Source organism: Poeciliopsis prolifica, unplaced genomic scaffold (assembly GCF_027474105.1).
Source record: "Poeciliopsis prolifica strain line A6 unplaced genomic scaffold, Auburn_PproV2 SCAFFOLD004, whole genome shotgun sequence".
NCBI lineage: Eukaryota > Metazoa > Chordata > Actinopteri > Cyprinodontiformes > Poeciliidae > Poeciliopsis > Poeciliopsis prolifica.
In genome coordinates this window covers 8,917,341-8,938,558 of record NW_026562379.1, presented here as the reverse complement: position 1 = coordinate 8,938,558, position 21,218 = coordinate 8,917,341, and the positions used below count along the sequence as shown (strand labels likewise).

At 38.9% G+C, this 21,218-nt stretch overlaps 1 protein-coding gene across 2 annotated transcripts; it reads right to left on the bottom strand.

Moving 5' to 3' along the window:
- Positions 1 to 1,178: 1,178 nt before the first annotated feature.
- Positions 1,179 to 20,393, bottom strand: blmh (bleomycin hydrolase). 2 transcript variants are annotated; one of them, XM_055028831.1, is made up of 12 exons: positions 20,261 to 20,393; positions 18,583 to 18,780; positions 18,188 to 18,297; positions 16,159 to 16,300; positions 15,962 to 16,050; positions 15,759 to 15,851; positions 8,378 to 8,533; positions 8,120 to 8,278; positions 7,939 to 8,006; positions 6,474 to 6,591; positions 6,144 to 6,210; positions 1,179 to 1,479 (listed from the first exon to the last, which is right to left on the bottom strand). In XM_055028831.1, the coding sequence occupies exons 1-12, from the start codon at positions 20,268 to 20,270 to the stop codon at positions 1,331 to 1,333; spliced, it is 1,359 nt and encodes a 452-aa protein (XP_054884806.1). In that variant the 5' UTR covers positions 20,271 to 20,393; the 3' UTR covers positions 1,179 to 1,330. The 2 variants fall into 2 exon arrangements, with proteins under 2 accessions (XP_054884806.1, XP_054884807.1); XM_055028832.1 differs by lacking the exon at positions 20,261 to 20,393 and adding an exon at positions 20,007 to 20,226.
- Positions 20,394 to 21,218: the final 825 nt, after the last annotated feature.

Here is a 21,218-nt window from a genome sequence, read left to right as displayed (position 1 = left end):
TGCGTCCTGCGCCTGTAAATGTAACAACCACCGGTCCCTTTGGGCTGCACTCACAAAAGAAAACCCCATGAAACACTAGTTTCAGAAATTGCAAATACATATTTACTGTCAAAGTAACATATTTGACTAGTGGGTCTTAAAAGTGTACATACGTATTCTGGTCAATTTTTCAGGCTTTTGTGGTGTGAAAACAAAATTTATGAAATAATTTCAGGTTTTCCATCTTTACCTGAAAATCTGTCTAAAAGTGTAGAAACTAAAGTTGCGAACAGCTTGTTTAATGAGCATGCACACACAAAAACCTTTACTTTGTGCATCTTTTCTTCTACATACCTAAAATAATTATGATATATCTGATTAATTATATTATTTTACATGTCTTTTCAGGCTATGCGTTTACCAACATCCTTTAGCCAAAGCCATAGTTGTCAGAGAGAAAACAAAGAATCAAATGGCTCTTGATGCACAACAGTATCCAACTTGTAGATAAAATATTTTCTTGCTTTAATTTTTTTTATGTCAAATGTTCTAACAGAGGTAGCTAAATTACAGTTAAAAAGGAAGAAAACTTCAAAACAATTTTTTTTCACTTGGTGAAAAGCTCTCAACTCTCCAGTGTTTTGAACAGGCACCAGGGAAGCCGCCTCACCACTAATGCGTCCTGGGTTCACAGTCAGGTTGGGACTTTTCTGAGTGGAGCTTGTATGTTTTCCCATTGCATGCAAGAGTTCCCCCCCTGGTAATTAGGCAGTTCAAAACCTGGATGCTTGGCTAACTGGAGGTTCTACTTTCCCCACTGTTATTATGCACATGCATGGATGTTTCACTGTGCATCACGGTGAGGTTAACAACAGCCGTAAGAGATGCTTCAGTTTTTAGCCAGAACAGCTTGATTGCTGTGTCCCTCACTCCAATTCCTATTGCAAGCCAAATCTGAATTCCTGATTGTAATGAATGAACCACATGTAACATGGAAACATCCACACCTCATTGGCCTACACCATAGGAAGAAGTTGGTCATTTAATGGCTTAAATCTAGTGCCATAACATTCCTGATGTTTGCTATACAGAGCATAGAACACTAGCTCAATTCACCAAGATGAAAAACAAACAGTACAGGCTTCATGTACGTTAATGTATGTTAATTTACTTGCGATGCAGATAAAAGACACTGGTAGTCGAGTAAAAAAGAAAACTTTTTATTTTTCCTATAAGATCAAGCTCTTTTGGAGGGGGGTGGCTGTGAGGGAAATACTGGAGGTCAAAGCGGCTGAGGAAAGGGCGGAGTCAATCAGACCGAGGGCTGGGGCTAAAACCTGGATTTCTGGATTTATGCTAATGATCCCATTGGGTCCCACGCAGGAAGTACAACAGCCTCCTGTTGCATCACTTCCAGCACATCAGGAGGGAGGAACCTCTTGTCCACGACCACTTCGTAGACATACTCCGAGAACCAGTCGTCCGTCATGATGAGATAACCTGTAGAGAACGGGTCAAACTGCTTAGACTCAAGAAAATGCAACAATTAACTTCCGGAATAAAATAAAATAAAAAAGAACAAATCTAAGTTAAACTCATGTTTAACAATTACATTGTGTGTGGCGATAATAGCAGATTTTCCTACACTTATTTTAGAACGTTCCTAAAGCCTGAAAAATGGAAAAGAAGCCTAAATATCTTATTGGCGAGCTCTGTTTATGCTTTCTCCGTCTTCTGTACCAAAATATGTGCACGTTCTCTTATATAAAACTATCGAGACAGGATCTATGATAAACTGTTCTAACAGTCCTGTTTAAACAGGTAGTAGGTGCTGAAGTCTAAACAAAGGGAAGATTCATTATTTTAGAGATCAAACACATTAAATGACTCTTGGTCAAACAAACCTGCAACCAGCAGATTTAGCAGAATATTTTTTCTGGTTACTTTATGATCTTTTCTCCTTGCATGGACAACTTTACCCATTATTTCTTTCATGAGCTTTTCATTAGAGCACAGCTCAGTTAGCATGGGTAAGCAGTATCATGAGAAAGTTATGCAACACTTCTCAGTCCTGTGCAGACAGATTCATCTTTCTCCTCAAAGAAAATGAACCTATTTTACAATTTTCCTTTAAAAGAAACAAGCAGCATTACATTAACCATTTCTCTCTTTCCATTCTTTAAAGGGCAAGAAAAGTCAATTAAGGATAACAGATTTTGGTCTTTGTTTACTAATGTTAATAGGTTTTAAATGCTCTTTATTGCTAAGATATCGTTTCAGCAGACGTCCTCAGGACTTAACACCGCCTTCTATGCCGTAAAAGGCATTCCTGGTGTCAACTTTTCACAACTACCGTGAACAACACAAAAAATGTTTACCTGGCTCCTTCAACGTCACCACTCAGCTCGATTTCAAAATGTGTCTGCATTTGAATGTGGAAAGCAACCTGGCAACAGCTAAAATCTTGTTAAAAACTGAATTCAACTAGCTTTTCCTCTCTTCTCTCGTGCTCAGAGTTGAGAAAACACTCCCACTGTCAAGTACATTTAACAAGGTCGTCAGGGTAACTGCAAGAATGTGCCACAGTTCAAAACAATGCATCAAGATAGCATGTGTTGCGTATTCGCGTTCTTCCAAGCAGCATGTCTTCATATGGCACGTCGACCGATTCCCACTGTGGTATTCCTGAGTTGTTGTGATGTTCCTGGAACCCACATGTTGGGTGGCATGGTGTGTGTGCAAATGTTGGGTGTTATTTGCCTTTAGACTGACAGAGGAAAGGACAGATTGATGTCGTAGGAGCTGGGAGAGTGTAAAACAGCTGTCTTGTATTTCACATAAAAAAGCAAGTTGCAGCAAAAGGCTTTGCATTTTTGTGTTTTAGAAGAACAATGATAATGCTTAGGATCTGTTTAGCAGCCACTGCATTCATCTGTCGAACTCAACAGGGCACAGCACTGAAGGGAGTCGGCCTCGTCTGAGGCACTTTAGCTTTTTGGACTTCTGCTTTTGCTTCATTCTTCAGCCTAAGAGAAGACACTGGGGTACCAGGAAGTGGACACAAATATATTCAGGCTTTAAAAGGAACAATGATAAATAACTCAACAAATTATTTGTCATCTTTTACAATTGTGAGCTGCATGCCAAATCTTGCAACAGCTGAGCTGATGACTAGGGCTGCATAAAAGACAATCAAATAATAATGATTTTGGTCAATAATTCAATTACTAGATCAGCTGTTCTATTAATCTGTTCTTCCAGCTCATTCTCTGACCTTTAGCATTTTGACCTCTGTCAGGTCTGTGTCAGGTGTGAACATTGACTGTAGGAAGACTATTATGCAGGATGCATTTTATATTGATATGCAAAGTGATAACTCATGATATTTACTGCATTCCACAAAGTTCTTTTATTTATAGTTTGACGACCATATACTCAGCTTGTTGTCTGGACTGTATATCAATTCCCTGGTTTAATTAAATGGCCCATCCAATGTAGAAAAACCTCCAGATCCCTCACTGGATCAGTGTGTGAGGTAATCCACTGGGAACAATCATCAAATCTCAGATGATCCAACCCGATATCCAAAGGAAGCACGAGACCTGCTACCAACAGCAGGGAGATAAAGTGGTTCACAAACGGGTCATGGGTGAAAGGCAACTTTGGGGAAATTAGAGGGAATTGCTCAACATGAGGAATGAGCTGCTATGGCACCGCAGCTTTGATGACAACAGTTAAACATAACTGTGAAAAAAAATGACACTTCCTAACCTACTTCAAAGGAAATGAAAGCTGGACTCTATGTGAGGTGCAGGGACAGATAACTGGGTGGGAATAACTGTGATGGATTGGAAACATTTTTAAAAGCTAATGAAGTCTCTTATTCAAATCCTTCCACACAAATGAACGTGATATTTTTGAGTTGGCCTGACAACAGAGTAGAACTGGGGGGGAAATTAAGCCATCATCTTTATCTGCCAGAGTAATTCCAGGTTCAGATACAAGATATGCTAAATTGGAACTCGGCCAAATGTTCCTTTAAAAGTGTAAAATAAAACCCACAATAGTGTAGCCAGATATTTGTTTAAAATGGTATAAAAATGAGTTGTGGAGAAAGTGGCGTAATTATAGCATCTGACAGACGGTTTAAAGGTGAAAGAACAGAGAGTTAAATCTCTCCTGTGTCTTCAGCAGGAATATCAAGCGATCTAAAGGGAGGCATTTGGTTTTTACAAACACTATTATCTCCATAACTGCTCCCTCTCCACCCTTTGCCACTAAAACTTTGATTTCTTTCCTGTCACTGTTCCCAAATTCTCACCAAATCTACATGCTTTTGTTTTTCCTTCAGGCGCAGCTTCTTCTACTTATTTTTCAACCTTTGGTTCACCTTTTATCCAAGAAAGTCTGTCTTTCATACGAACTCCACTTCTCAAAGTTTTGTTCTTGACTACTTTCTGAATTTAGCTACAGATGGGTAGCTGTGTTCTGTGGGGGGTGTTCATCCCCCATCTGCTGGTGTTTATGGAATAAGATCTGCATGAAATAAATCTGATTTGACTGAGGGGCTTTTACATATTTTCCTAATACTCTCTAAGGTTTGTGGGCTCAAGCAAATATTGTGAGTACAGTTGTGTGTGTTTGGCACCCTGAACTTCCAGAGGCTTGTTGAGGCCAGACATCGAGATAAGCGGCAGAGAGAGAGAGAGTTAAGAAATGTTATGAAATGTTCTTATAAAACCAACTGCAAAATATTTGATAGATTTTCATAATCATGATATTAGATTCTAATTAATAATTTGTGACTTTTGTTTTGTTTTCTCCATCACATGCAGAAAGATTCAAAACCTGTTTTTTTTTGGCATACAAAAAAAATAGTTTAAAAAGCATTTTAAAGACAGAAGCCTATAATTATAATCCAGCTTTGAAATAAAGCTCCACATCACCGTTTGCTTTGACTTAAGGATTAACGCAATAGATGTACTCTGCCACCAGACCGAGGCAAACTGATTTGAAGAAAAAACACACATTAACAAAAAATACATGTTTTTTGTATCGTCTTGCACTGCAAGACTGCAAGACGATACAGGCGATCGTACATAGAAAAATCAACATACGGGAGGATCCAAAGAGCAACTGCGCACTGGAAACAAAGAAAAAAGGAAGAAACTAAACCAATACATGTCAAGATCTAAAATTTAGCACAATAAGTTAGCACAAACGTATTGTGCTAACTTCAAAGCACAATAAGTTTTGAACTCAAAGCGCTTTCTATATCTCTTTTGAATGAACCACATCACCTTCAATTTTGCAAACCTTGGTTTAACTTGTCACAAACCAAAATTCTCCATGAGACTTAAGGAGCTTCTCAAGTGTTTATATTTAAAAACATAATGGCATGAAGTGCATCTTGCGTCTTATGCCAGACTCCATTGGGACTGTTTACTTTCCTGTTCTAAGATCCCTCCGCCACCTTTATTTCTCTATCAACTGGCTCTGCTTAAGAATAACCAGTGACGCCCTCTTCTGGATGGTGGCCAAACTACAACACTAAAAGAAGGTGAAGAAGGACCTTCCTATCTTTAACTTGATTATTAGTTAATCTATTGGAAGTACTAGTAATCTGATAAAATGCTGTTTGACATTTAATCATAAGTCAATAATTTAGACAAATACTTTTTAAAGCGTTGTTAATTTCTTGTTACACTTTGCTTCTGAAGGTCTTTTACACTAATATTGCTGTTGAGACATCTCAACATGACAATTGAGTTTAAAGTGTGTGCTCTAGGAATATAAATTCATATTTGAGAGCAGATATTTAGATGTCCTGTTTCCAAAGCAAATTAAATCTTTCAGATATAGCAGAATGCATGTGCCTCTTGTAAAGTGTTGTGGTTCTTTTACAAAATAAATCTGACAAAACATATTTGTTGGGTCGTTTGTCACTGCATAAAGTAGATTAAATGCATCGTAACAGAAACTACTCCTTCTAATCCTGTTTTTAATTGAATACGTATGAACAGGAGCATTACAAGTCAACGTCAAACCGGATGACTTTGCTGGAAAATGTGCCAAGTTTAGGTGAAAGGAGGAGGTTTAGTTTGAAGCACTGAACATTCAGCATCACACATTTCTGAGGATCAATCAAGAGTTTTGGTTCTTACCTTTGTTTCCACGGTCATCGCCCCAGGAGTTTTCCACCCGCCATTTTTCGTAACCTTCTTTCCCACCCTGAGAGAGAGAACAGAAGACAGACAAGGGGGGCGATAAGAGTGAGAACTGGAGATATGAGGGAAGAGAGTGAGTGACCTGACAGCTGGGGTTGGTTACAATGGAGGAAATTGACAGAATTATGAAAAACTGCAGCAGATTAGGGTCGAGTAAACAAACAGTAAAACCCTGGGAAATTCTGAATGTGTGTGTTTCTTGTGGTTAGTCAGTGCTGTGCGTATGAGTTTGTCACATTTCTGGAGCGTAGGTTTGTGGAAGTGTACCTTGTCTGTAACAGCAGTGAGGATCATGGCGTGCGTCATGAGAGAGTCGCCATATATCAGTCTCTCTGCCTTGGAAAGATTCTTTACAGACACTCCAAACACAAGCTCGTGGTTGAACCTGCAGCAGAATCGAGAGTGTTTCCAGTTTGAACTCAGGTGGCGACTTCACTTGTACACTAAAAGCATCTTTTCATAAGACCATCTTAAAAATAATCCTTAGATCTATTTTAGAAGGATTAAGAAGAAAGCCAAAAGCACAAGCCTGGTATTCTAGCATAGCTAGCTCATCACGGTTTCTCCTCATCCTGAGAATGATTGAAGAAATTAGGCTACGTTGCGCGTCATGTTGAAACAGATCCATCTGAGTGATGAAACCAGACGTTCAGCACCATGCAGGTTTAGTTCAGCGGGAAAAGTTAAGCCTGGCGCCAGCAACTCACGCAGATCAGCCACAATTCCTCTGAGGACGGGTCGACACCTGACACAGTCTTACAAAAGCATTCATACCATTTTTGTCACCTTGAAACCACAAACTTATATTTATTTATTTAAATTGTATGTTCCCACATAGAACTGTCAAGTGAACCAGTTGCCTGTAATTTAATCCTAAAGGGAGAGTATAATGTGAAATCAACTTTTTTTGAGCTTCATATCATGTTAAAATGTTCTTCCCCAATCAAAAACATACCTGGAGTGTTGCTTTTATTCTTTCATGCATGTCCGAGAAATCCTTTAATCTCCAGTGGCAGCCATTTGGGGTTCCTAAACATAGCACCGCCTATTTCCACAAAACTCCTCGGAGCTGCAGTCTCCAGCTGAGTTAAACCCTAACAGAACAGGAAAACTAACAGTGCTGGACTCTACAAATCTGGCTTTTATGGAAAAGTGGCAAGAAGAAAACTACTGATGGAAGACAGCCATAAGAAGTCCCTTATGGCTTCTCACAATTGAGAATTGTAATGAATTCTCAATTCATTACAAGATAAGGTAGTTGATTGGAAGATTGGAAACCTACATTATGAGCTACAATGAAAATATAAAAGCAAAACTGGTGATTTTCAATTGTAATGAATTTTAAAATCTATTTATATCACCTCCAATTGGAAAATGTTCATTAATTTGTGCGGATCTATCACATAAATTGACTATATACGCTACACTAAGGTTGGTTGTTGTGCTATGAGAATGAGAAAAAATGTTAAAGTGGTATGTATACTTTTGCAAGACTATAAGAGTTTTGTTCCATTTACATGTGCAAACTGGGTTGGAACCTAAAAGTGAATGAAAGGGATTCTGCTTGGAGGAAATGTAATCCTTGATAGACAGGTTCTCATATTTGAAAACAAAGCTATTCCCTGCTATCTTCTCATTCTGTGTAGAGTGTTTTTATCATAACTGAAGGGAAATTTAGTACAGTCTAAAGTCTCATCCATTCTTCAGAGAAACTTGGATTAAATTTACTCACACATTCATGTCATTAATGCCCAGTTTGCTGTGGAAATGTTTCCCGACGTCACATCCAAACCACACGGCCTGGGAGAAGTGGAAAGACAAACAAACATTAAAAAAAAAGTATTTTTCAATTTCCAGAATCCATAGTTTACAAATATTTGTGACAATAGTCATGTCCAGTGGTTCCCACGGACCTCTCCTTCCTTGATGGAGTCCGCTGCGGCGTTCTTCAGCAGCTGGATGGGTTGGTTATTGTACAGAGTCCTACGACCTCCAACCATGTTCCCGAGGAACTCTACGCTGTACAGCTTCCCGTAAGGATTCTGCGGTCGGGGGTCATTTACAAGGCAGACCTGAGCATGGGGAAGAACCGCACAAGTTTAGAGAGCGAACAGCTTCGCTTTGCAAGTATGCAACTCATGTTTGTGTGGTCTGTCTGATGTGGTGAGTACTTTGTCCTGAATGTTGTAAAGAGGTTTGACGTGTTCCCTGTAGAACTGCTGGGGGGTGAGTGGTCCCATGCGGTGGAAGTTCTTATCCTTGTCCCTGTACTCCCAGCAGATGGTGTCAGGTGGGCTGCCTAGACAAACACTGGCCACACGAAACACCTGCAAAGACAGCAGGAACATGGACCCTCCATCATTAACTGTTCTAAATAACCTATCAAGCTGGTTATCCCACATTATGAGATATTGCTAGTTTAGAAATAGCTGTAAAATACTAAATAATTTACAGTTAATCTTAAATGGGGTGGAGGGTTTTGTACTCTCCTGGCATTATGTGCGCCTTTTGATTTTTCTTCCCATTCTACATTTTTCCCCTCAATCTAGTCCCTCCTCACACACCCTCGTTCCTTCATATGTGTCTTCCTGCAGTGCAGAAGTTCAGACCGAGTTCCTGTGGGCTAAATCGAGCTGTTTGGACTGGGTCGTCTGTCAATCTGGCTCTTCCAGCCTCTGATAGAGTTATCTTTGGAATTTCCCTCTTTTTTGCTATTCTCCTCGCCAATCTTTGCTTGCCTCTCCCAGCACCTAACACGATTGTTGCATTGAAATACAATAAAACAAATAAGAAGAACTAAGATGAAGCGGACTGCATTTGTTGTGTTAGAAAAATAAGTTCCGCGATTTGACAAACAGTCTAATGCTACATTGCATGTTCTAATTGTGTAAGTCAAGCAAACATTTTCCAAAATTCCTAGTATAAGAAAGATGTGAAATGTAGCCCTGGCTTAGTCAAACAAACACTTGCCTCTTTCAGCACTGCAAAGCGTGAAGTCACAAAAAGAACAGATGCAAACCAAAATACACAGATGTACTGAGTCAACAAAGGCCTCTGAACTTCCTTGATCTCAGTTCAAAAATTTTGTTTAAACTGTCTTATGGGCAAAGATTAAAGCCAAAGTGTCCATCTTCCCATCAAACACTTCTTGCTTTGGTTTTTATTACCAGTATTTTCTTCTTGTAATGTTCAACTTCCTCATGATAGTTGAGCATAGACCACTGCAACCATCAGCATAGCAAAAGCATTCATACCCATAAAATATTTTAACATTATGCCAGTTTATAACACAGATTATATAGACTACATTGCTTTTTAATCAGGAATTTAAAAACACTAAAGGAAGATGTTGCTTTTTTATGAAGTCCACTCAAGCCAATTCTTTGCAGAATACTTTGGCTGGAATTACATCTGTAGGTTGTGTTTAGTTTTGTCTCTGTCAGCTTTGAACATTCTTTTCTACAAAAAAAGCTCTGAACTTTAGGTCGAAGAAGGTTTGACCAAGGGAGTGTGATCACTTTACTTCAGGTCAGCCATGTGAACACACACCACACCAGGTAAAGTAAATAGAGGGGGTGTGAGTGTGAGGCTTGGCCGACAGAAAGCGACCGTAGAGGATAAACAGCCATGGTGACATGTGAGCAGGACCTATATTGGAACACCTGTTGCATCAATGACAGATGTAAATGAGTGACAAAAAGAAAACAGAAGAGGGAGACACAGAGATGCTGAAAAAAAAAAGTTCTATAAACCTATTGATTTGTTTTCATCATGGCTACCCATGCTGATGTTAGCTAAAAGTAAATGATCCAAGACATCCAAAAACATGGATGAAGATTCTGAAACACCGATATAATTCACTATAAATCAAGTCAAAATCATGACAGCTGGTATTCCATTAATTCAAACTACATCAAACATTCATTCATTTGTTATAGAAAAAGTCTATATACTTTGTTTATACATTTTTTGCACATTTTGTATTTTGATGTAAAAACCGAATAAAAAGATAAAAAAAAAACAAAAAACATTCATTCACTAAAATCTTAATCTTAAAATCTGAACAGAGAACAGTTCAACATTATCAACTTATTTTGTGGGGATTTGTTATTGCGTAGCCCCCTTTGTTGTAATTTAGCATCTGAATGAAAATCCACCCAGGTCTGTCACAGTTAGTTTGCATGTCAAGCTGTAAACAGTGACCGACCGACTGCACGACACTGACGCCAACTGTGGCCAAAGTCTGATAAGATCTGTTTCCAGTGTTTACTGGATGGCTGACACCCATCTTACATATTTAGATATTGTGTGTGACCAAAACAAACAGGTCATCTGATGTTAGGAGCGAAACTACCCATACAGCAGACAAGAAATGACTGACATTATACAGAACACCACACATGCACACAAAGAAATAAAAAAAATAAAAAGTAAAAAAAAAAACCTGGAATAGCATAAAAAAGAAATGTATTTTTATAGCATCTGTATAATATGGGACAAAATGGTTTTTAAAAACCCCAACCTTTAACCTGGAAGTCTTTGTTGCCTAAAAGTTTTTGGTTTATGGAAAGCAGACACCATGTTTCATCTGGTCAAAAGAACCTAAGCCACTTGGTACCTTTCACACAAACGTCAAGTTGATTCAAATTCAAAAAGTACTTTATTAATCCCAACGTTAATAAAGCAAAGGTGTGCTGAGAAGAAATAGATTTCTGGGTTCTAGTCATTAAACCTTAAGAGTTTCTGCAAATATCAATGGGGTAAATTGAGACTTTTTGAGAGCCGAGTTAAACTTGGTCAAGTTAACTATGAAGTTGTTCATTAACCACTTTCAGGAACAGAACTTAAATGGTGAATCCGTGCTCTGTAGTTTTTTTTTTAACCATAAAATATGCAAGTTCTTAAGCTGAAAATACAACTGGCATAACAGATGATTACCACAGGAGTTCCCTCAACAAATTAGGGTAAATGAAAAACAGGTGTAAAGAAGTAACATGCACATCTAAAAAATAATTAAACTTTAATTTAAGCATTTTATGTCAAAGCTGGATGAAGTTTACACTTTTTAAAATCCAAAAACATTCAATTAATAGATTTAAATCTTTAAGACTATGTAAAAATCCTGAAAGTTTAGTCAGAAATGTGAAGTATTTTCTAATAGAAAAATCGGTTCCCCAAAGCAGATCATCCAGTGGTCTGAGGAAGATCGCTAGGTCATGTACCTTGAGGCATCCACACTGCTGCGGGAAGTTTAACAAAATAACGAAGTGGCCGGTGGTGTCTTTCAGATACAGACTTTGCAGTGTGCGCCATTAGACTCATCTGATCAACAAACATCATTTCAGTTGTGTTTAGTAAACTCATTTTTGGCTGTTTGCGATGGTGGCTCGGTGAGTGCCCACAAGATGTCACTCTTTACTGCAGCTCTCAGTAAAAATGTCTTGCCACAATGAGCCTTGCAATACTTTTTTAACCCAATTTACTGCTGTAAAGCTCTGTGGTGACAAGATAAATCCCAGTCCTCCTCCAGAGGACTGGGGCTCTGCATCACATCATATCTTTTTCCCCAAGAAAACACAAAATCGCAGATAAACTGCAAGTTCTTAGAAAGTCTGAGAGGAATTGGATGATTCTTCTGTGATAAAACCAATTTATAAATTGACATATTTCTTCATCAGGGTGCTAATAAATGTAGCCTGAAATAAAGATTAGAGATTAACTTTTTACCCTCCCAAGAATACGAAAAATTAAGGAAAAAAATGAAAATAATTCTGCACAGCAGAACAATTTGAGCAATCTTTAATAATAAAGAACAAACAAAAGAACACCTATTGAATATGTTGCACACTGAAAAGTTGTAGAAAAAAATAGAGTAATTTGTTGTTGTACATATGGTGGCCAGTAAACGTTAGGGTTAAAATGCATTCTCACCAAAACTGAATGTCAAAATGAGGTAAACGGTGCTCTTAATTGCTCCTCAGAAATAAATGTATAACCATTGTCTAGAAGCTGGACTTGTGAGTATAAGCAAATGACACCATGCAAACAGTTTGGATAAAATTGAAAGAGGTTTTGATTAAACTTCCATGTTTTGTAAACATTCAACACATGTGGTCATTGTTAAATCCCAGCAATTGTGTGGAGAAAGTCAAAAGAAGAAAAGGAAGAAGAAGAAGAAAAAAATAAAGGCAAGCAGACGACTCAGGCTGCGGCTATTCCTGCAACCTGAAACACAGACACACATGCAGCAACCCACCCACATCGAACAACAAATGATGGGGGCCCGCAGCCTGCATGCACGGGGCCTCCGAGTAACAGAGGGTAACTGCTCTGTCAGCTGATGACCGACTCATAAATTAGACTTGTCTCAGGAATCACACTCTGCATGTTCAGAGCCAAGAGCAGAGCTGCACATGGTGCGTCTGATTCCATGACGCAATGGAGCACGGAGAGGCTCCAATTATGGCGTGAGGGATAACATCTGCGTATTTCTTTATGTGTGTGAAGTACAGCATATATGTTGTTTCCTGTGATTTGTTTTTTTCCCTATTTAAGTGTGTATGTTGACTCTTTGCAGCATATTGAAGTTGGACTCAAGATGAGTCAATCAGTCATTATCTGAGCCTGAACAACTCAAATACCAGAAATGATGTCATAATTCAAACCAGGAGTCTTATGGCCCAGCTCTGAAATTAATGTCATGAGCTTCGTTTGATTGAACATCCCCAACCGGCTGTTACGATAAGACCAGGTTCTTGACACACGAATATATTCATTAAAGTCAAGTGAGCGACAAGTCTGGTGAGTGGAAGCAGAGACGCTGACCCCTATTGGCTGTCACTGCGCTGTGTACGGGGCCGACGTGATGAAGACCAGGGCACAATCCCAGCCGCCACATAGGCCAGTTGGACAGCATCATTTCCACGCACATGAAAGTAGGTCTGACAAGACGCTTTGATCTTGACTAAAGCACATGTGAGCAACTTGAGGTAAAACTAGTTCCCTCAACGTAGAGGAAAAAAAAATAAGGCCAAGAGATTCAAGAGCACAAACAGAACAGGTGGTGACCACAGATTAGGACTTGAAGGCAGGAATTTCAGAGACTGTAAGAATCATGAGGTAGTTTGTTAACCTAATTAACAAGCCACTGACAGATGTGTTTTAGTAAGAGGCAGACATTTCTTCAAGATTACCTTCTGTGTTGCAGAGGTTTGTAGCCTCCAAGAAGTTCAACAGTATTTCCAGTTGATTACAACTGACTTGAGATAATATGAAGCTAAAATTTACACCAAATCCAGACCACAACAACTTAAATCTCTGCTTTTTTTTCAAGTGCATTGTTAGCCTTCATAGACCACTACTTTACCTGTTACATCATGTGGACCACATCTCTTACAAAACACAAACAATTGAGTTAATCTGAAAAAAATCAAAAGCAAAGACTTAAGATAGAAAAATCAAAAATCAATTGATCAATGATCAATAACAACTGCAGTTGCTCTTCATCAAAAAGTTACACTTTTGATGGAAATTAACTTTAATGCACAAACGTTTGTGCATTAAAATTTGAATTCAAACATTTCTTTGACTTTTTATAATATAACAATAAAGGTGAGTGATGTTTCCTAATATCATGCCGCTCTAGACAAATGCAGTCTCATTATCAGATCTTGGCGTTGGCTTGAATACTACTTTGTAAGTTAGCCTGGAGCGACATCCGTGCGTAGTTTGGCTCTGTTTATGCTCATCGTTCTTCTAACAGAATGGATCGTTTGTCGGCAACAGCCGTGACCGAGTTGTGTTTCGCATAACAAACGATTGCAGGTGGACAAACACAAAAACATCACCTTCCACAAAACAGCAGTGCAGAGTAGCAGCAGGAAACCTAACTGTTGCATTACATACATATCCGATACGTGTATGTGTGTGGCGATGAGAGGACATCCATGAACGTGCAGGTAGATGCAAACAACTGTTTAAACAAGCAACCAGTCAGTAGCACAATACAACCTAACAGCTGACAACAAAGAGTGTTTAACCAGGCCTCCGCACTGCGTCGATGGGAGATTGATTGACTGGCCTCCCCCACACACAGAGACACACAGGAAGGGCGAATTAGGCGTTAAACCCACACAACACAACGCTGAGGGGCACCTGACACGTGTTATGCTTGTGGCACATGTGTTTGTTTACACACACGAAGAGAGCTGACTGTTGCACTGGGCTTTGCTGTGCAGCAACAGATCACTGACTGTTCCATAAACAAGATCACTATCGTCCATGGTTGCTGCTTCAGACATGACGTACGCGCATTAGACACAAACTGCACAAGCAAAAACGATCTGATGAGTTGCTGCTGATTAGCAAATACTGATGAAAATAAATTAATTAACGTTGTTATTACAGATACAAGAAAGGGAAGCTTTATAATTTAACTAAAAAACAAAACGTGAAGGCATGCATCGAGATGAGTTCAACATTCTCAATGAAACTCGATTAACTTATGCTATCCTGTTTAAAAATGAAAGCCTGAATTTGTGTCCCATCTCTCAAATTGTCTTTAATTTTTGCAAACATCTGTTGACTGACAAACTTCAATACCTTCAATTTACTTTTACGTCCACTGTTATGCTGGACATTGTTCTCCTCGGTATGCATTGATGGATAGCTCCCTCTGCTGGTCAGAATGGAACAATTCAATTCAATAACAGAATGCTCCTGGGATTCTGCTGGGAGCACAACCCCGGGAGCAGGTTATGCTCCATAAATGCATAACCTGCAAGAACCGAGAAGCTCAACTCACCCAACTTGACGGACCATCAAACTCACACATTCGCTACACAAAGCTGAATGGAGTAAACAATTAACGTCAGCAAAAATCATTTACAGAATCCTTCAAACATTAAATAAGCCTCTCGGTAGTGAGTTTTGAACTTTGATTTTAGTATTCCGAGTCTTACTAAGTGTTTTAGTCAGATATGTAACTTTCGTACAATCTTGTATCCAAAGTAAAAATACAAAATCATATTTCTTACAGAACTGAACTGTGGCAGTTCACAGTGACTGGATAACAGTCCATAAAAATTGACAATTTGATCTGAATACTGACTTTATGTTCTTTTATAAATAAATAAAATACAGTTTTTCTTCTTTAATGTGGGCATTTGGAGTTGAATTTTACTTTTTATTTTGAACTGCCTACTATTATGTGCCCTCACAACATGTAAATGTACCATATCACAAAAATTACACTGTATATTAAAGGTAACATAACACCCTTATAACCTGTAAAAACATTCATAAATTTATATTTTTTGCTTCTACTAAAAATCAAGGTGTGAGTACTTGAGAGAGAAGCTAATCAGACCAAATTCTTTACTCTGTAATCCATTGTTTTCACAGTAAATGTTTAACTGTGGAGATGTTTTACTGCATGAACTCTGAAACTCACTGACTACATTTAGTCAGCAAAAATAAAAAATCTCTCCAAAGTCAATCAGTACATCAACATGATAGAAGAAAACATGAGTGTGTATTCCCTGTTAGGCTCACCTCTTCTATCATGGAGTCAATAGCTTCAGATAGTTCGGCCTTTGTAGCATCACTGGCCACCATGTTCCTCAGTCTCAAGCAGTATTCCCTCAGCTGAAGCAAAGCGGGAGACAAAAACAGCTCTGTTCTATTACTAACACAAGTCAATGATAAAAATATAATGCAATTTCAACAGAACACTAAGCTAAATGTGCCAATTGTACTTTATGATTGAGGATGTCGTTCATTCTCCGTGAAGCCTCTGAACTGTGTGACTCTGGGAAGCATTTCTTTGGAATGACGCCGTACTTCTCTAAACAAAAGAAATGTGAAAACATCTGAAGTGAAAAGCAGAAACAATGTGCAGATTCAAGAAAATATTAGCTTTACTTTACTATGATTACGGTTCATGAGAACTAACCAATGAGATTGACCAGCATGTCCCACTGCCCGCCATCATTGGTTGGGTTGGAGAGAAGGAACTGGACCAGACGTCCGTCTACTGGCTCCTTTCTCTGTGCCGTCTCCATGCACGCATGGAGGAAGTAGTAGCAACGTTCAATCTGCAAAAAAACAGCTCTTATGTTCATTTATTTACTTTAAAAGGGATAGTTCACATTAATGAACCTGATTTTTTCAGTCCATTAATTAGTGCTAAATTTTTTCTATGTTTAGTTGTGCTTGTAGAAGCAAGGTCTTTACTGTTATTTTATGCTACCCTGTTGAATCCCAAAGTCCACATACACTGAATAAAAAGACACATTCAACTACTTTTTCCCACCGTCTGCAAACTTCTGCAACTTATGTAGAAAAATAGTTTCAGCATTCACCTTTGATGGCAAGAACTCAGCACCCACTCTGTGTGTGTGTGGGGGGAGTATTTTATGTTGTTAAACACACATATGCTTCTCCCATCGCTATGCCTAAAATAAACTGAAGGCTCATACCATAGCCATCAAAACTCACAGAACATGCCTAGCTGTGTCTGTTAAAGTGTGGGAGTTGATGCTGTTGGTTTGCAGGTCAGGCAGAGATGAGCAGAAATAATGAGAACAGCTGCACTTTTGTGTTCTATCACCTCTAGCACCTGGTCACCTCCTGCCGCTTCTCTCCCCACAGCAAGGACAGAACATTCACAGAGACTTTTGGAAGGTTTGTTTCTGCATTATCTCTTGATGAATGAAGGTAACGTTACTCTGCTGCGACATCTACTGTTTAAAATAAAAACTGCAGCAACTATTGCATTAGAAGCAGCAGGGCTAAACCCCAGCCCAGATTTTTGCTTAATAACGATCAAACAGGAATATATAGCCAAAACAGCATCGCAAAAGTCTAATTTAAGCAAGTGAGTATTTTGTCAGGTGATGTGTTTAACTTGAATCAGAACATTTTGTTAAAAAAAATAAAATAACACGGGCCTTGTTAATAATAGTTTTCTTACTGGGTAAATTTTTACCTTTTATGCTTTCTGTTAAATGAAGAAAAAGTATAAATGCTAAAAAAATTGTTTTGGTGAACAAATAAGCTGACAAAGAGATGCTTATGTGAAATTGTGTTAAATTATATAATTCATATTTTCTTAACAAAATATGATGGATGGATGGATGGATGGATGGATGGATGGATGGATGGATGGATGGATGGATGGATGGATGGATGGATGGATGGATGGATGGATGGATGGATGGATGGATGGATGGATGGATGGATGGATGGATGGATGGATGGATGGATGGATGGATGGATGGATGGATGGATGGATGGATGGATGGAAGGAAAGAGAAAGAGAGAAAAAGAAAAGAAAAAAGAAAAAAACAAGTAAACAAAGAAAAGAACAAAGAAAGGAAGAGAGAAAGAAGAATTTTTGGTTATAAATGAGTTTCTAAATTATTAGTCCTGTGTTTTTGTAATTATTAACTTGTTGTGTAAGTAAATAAAAATCCTCACCATCACGTTCTAATCCAGACATTATATTTCTTATTAGCCTTTATACCAAAAACATTATCACAAATAGAGGAGATGCTCACTTTGGTAGATTTACTAACAAACAGAAGCAACAAATTTTTAGGTTCTACCTTCCTGTTGTTAAATTTACAACTAATTCTACTTGCAATGTTATTCCATTTCCCTTCAACAAGTCGCAAATTAAAGCTGCATTCCTGACTGGGAAAATGTCCCAACATGTTGGAGAATAAAAAAACTATGGAAAAAATGTAAAGCTTGAAACTTGCAGTGACAGGTCACTGTGACATCAGTTCAAAACAAAACACACAAAAGAGGGTTTTAGGAACAATGACAAGGTGACAGAGTGCTGCGTAATAACATTGCATCGATTCAAGCAGATCCACAAACCGTACGCTAACAGAAGAAACTGTAGTAACTGTCATGCTGCAAAACACAAAAACCAGGTATCAATAAGAAGACGAATGAGATTGTGCAGATGACGTTACCTTGTCCCAGAAGAAGAGATAAGACTGACTAAACTCAAACTCTTCTAAATTATGCTTCTTCATGAAGGGAAGTCGCAAGACATTGAGGCACGAGAAGATCCAACATCTCCCTGTTGTTGAAAGACACCAATAAACCAGTTAGAGAAGGCATGACACAAAACTGTCACTCAACATATTCCTGAATAAATTCAAGAATGGATTTAGACTGGGTCATTTTAACACATGGATTTCTACTGAAAATCAAATTACACAAAAGTGGTTTTGATTTATCGAGGAGGTAATCTCTCAAGGGAAATGATTGGAAAGGCATGCATCTTCATTGACCTAAAGTTACATACATATTGTTATCTTTTAGCTCTTCTCTGTGGGGTTGACAGGTAATGTATGCGTCATACCTGAGTTTTTTTGGTTGGTGATAGGTTTGCCTTCTGTGGGAATAGAGTGCTGAAAGATGTGCACAGTATCCTGGACAGTCTGCCGGTGCAAACAAACCTCCAATGGGTCGATGCAGGTGGAAACATTCTGGGCCAACAGATAACGTGGTTCGGATCGCAGGCGTTTTGTAAAGGCGGTCACCTTCTCTGGACTCAAACCTTTAGAGAACCGAAGAGGGAGATAAAAGTGACGAATTGTACTCAAAAAACAAGTTGCTCAACTTCAATCACAGTCAGTTATTCTCTTTTGTAACTCTTATGACTCATCGACACACTGTGGGTTTAACACACTACTTCCCATTAGAGACTTGACTCAACAGCGCTCACTCACTACGACATTAAAATAATTCCTGGAAAACACCGGATCAATAGTTGTAAGCTCATCTTTTCCTGAATACATCAACTGCCTAGTGCCACTCTTTTTCCACCCTCCAAACAGAGTCAACAACAAACAATTGCCTGTCTGGGATAATAAATGTTGTTAGAAGAACAGCTCTAATGGGGGAACACAGGCCCAGTTGGAGCAAACGCAGACAAAACTCAAGAATGTTTCCATATTGTCGAATAGTACTGGAGCCCTTTAGCTGCATAGGGCAGACCAGACCAGGCCCTGAACACTTATCTGGTTCCATCTGTAAGAACGCCACACTGGAAGCTTGTCCGGTCCGCTGATTGGGGGACTAATGGGTACACACATACACATAGCCCCCTTTTTTTTTTAAATACCAGGTTGAAGCTGAAGCTATAAGATGTAATCTAATAGTCACCAGGTTAGACACCTACTACTGGTAAAGCCTACAACTGTGTTAAATAACACATGAAGGAATGAATGGCGAGAGCTGACAGCACAGAGGTTTTTCTATGGTTTGGGGCCAAGCCCTGGCAGCCAGGGGTGACTTGCAAATTCACACATCAGAGGTTTTACAGCTGGCTTTGCATTGGCTAAGCACTTTACGATGCCCGTCGCGGCACTACGAGCAAAGGGCAGATCAACAGCTGAAATGGAGCCGAAAAACAGAGATCAAAATGTGTTACGAAGAAGACACGTTGTTCCATTTCGCAAATCGACAAAATAATTCTGTATAGATTTGGCACATTCTTCTAAATATGCCATCTAAACACTCAGATCCAAGTCAGAAACACAAAACATTAGCCTATAAATACAGACAGCTGTAAAACCCGAGAGAGGGAGCACATCTAAACTATTTCGGAAAGTTGTATCATTTAAAAATAATTCAGGAAACATCAGCTAGCATATTCTCATCTAAAGGAAATTAATCTGAAGTTTAAAGAGTTTGACAGGTCCATTTTTGGACTAGCTGGCTAAGCAGGAAGCATTACATTTTCTACAGCTGACAACTTCAAACATGGAATATATTCCTTACTATCTGCTTAGATCTGCGGTCTCGATGTTTGCCCCATGCATAGTGTTTGTTTCCATAAGCTGCCAACTTCGCAGGCAGAACACGGTAGTCTTGCTAGCTCACCGCTCCGGCATGCTGCTAGCGCACTGGATGCTAACCTAGCATGTTAGCTCGGTCCCTTGTCAACCCTTAAGATGCTGGAGAGCGTTTGTTTTAGCTGGTCGACGACATAAAACCAACATCGCTGAAAGGGGACACAGCCACGCTCAACCTACCGGCGTCCATATTTCTGAGGAGCTTGAGAAGCTTAGACTGTTGTCCCACAAAAAGTCGCCGGCTCTTTGTTTATCTCATTCACCGACAGCGAGTCAGTGTGTGCGAGGGGTGCGCTCGTTTCTGTGCTCTGGTTCGATCTTTGACGCAGCGTTTGGGCGGAGTTAAAGAATCAAAACTATATCCATCGAAACTTCCCGGTGTGACATGTCACCCTTGAGACTTTTATTTAACACATTACGAACCCTTCTGTTTTTTTTTCTTTGTTTTTTTTTCTTTTGTTTTGTTTTTTTTTTTTTTGTCACAGTAATAAAGTAGGTTTTAATCTAATGTTCAGCTCCTGTCAGCTGGACCTTGTTCTGGACCATCCCATCAGAAAGATTTAGGTTTGCGCTTGTGGTTCACGTACAAGACATAATGTTTCGCGTTCTCTCTTTTTTACTGCTATGGGAGTCTTCAAACTGAAACAGGACCTGAAACTATTACTTGTTACAGAAAAACAAAATGTCTTCAGTCAGAGGTTTCTCCAGAGCCGCTATATACAGACGTCTACAGAAGATCCTTCCTGCCTAGAGTCAAATGCATCTGCAACAACGATTTGACGAAAACTGAATGAGTTTTCATTTCATTTCTGGGATTGATAAAGTTCTTTAAAACCGAACTAAAATGAACTAAATTAGATATAAGAGGGCATAGTCGCAGCCAGCAGAGAACTGAAATTTATTGGTTTTCAACATGACCAAGTACAAAAACACCTAAGAGCTGAACACAACGTACAGGAGTTTTATAAAAAAGAAGTTTCCAAAGGAACACAAATTGTGTACAGTATGTATAGACTTAAACTATATCTGCAAATATAAGTTTGAAAGTTATGATAGACTTCAGATTACATGTATTCCTATAAGACCAGACTAATAATACCCTAAATATAGCACCAGAACTACACTCGGAAGAACATGG

Excerpts from the sequence above, each read along its gene's own strand:
- blmh (XM_055028831.1), bottom strand. Across the intron at positions 15,852-15,961 it reads ACGACATCCTCAATCATAAA|CTGAGGGAATACTGCTTGAG; the intron begins GTACAATTGGCA and ends GCTTTGCTTCAG. Across the intron at positions 8,534-15,758 it reads TTGACTCCATGATAGAAGAG|GTGTTTCGTGTGGCCAGTGT; the intron begins GTGAGCCTAACA and ends CTGTCTTTGCAG.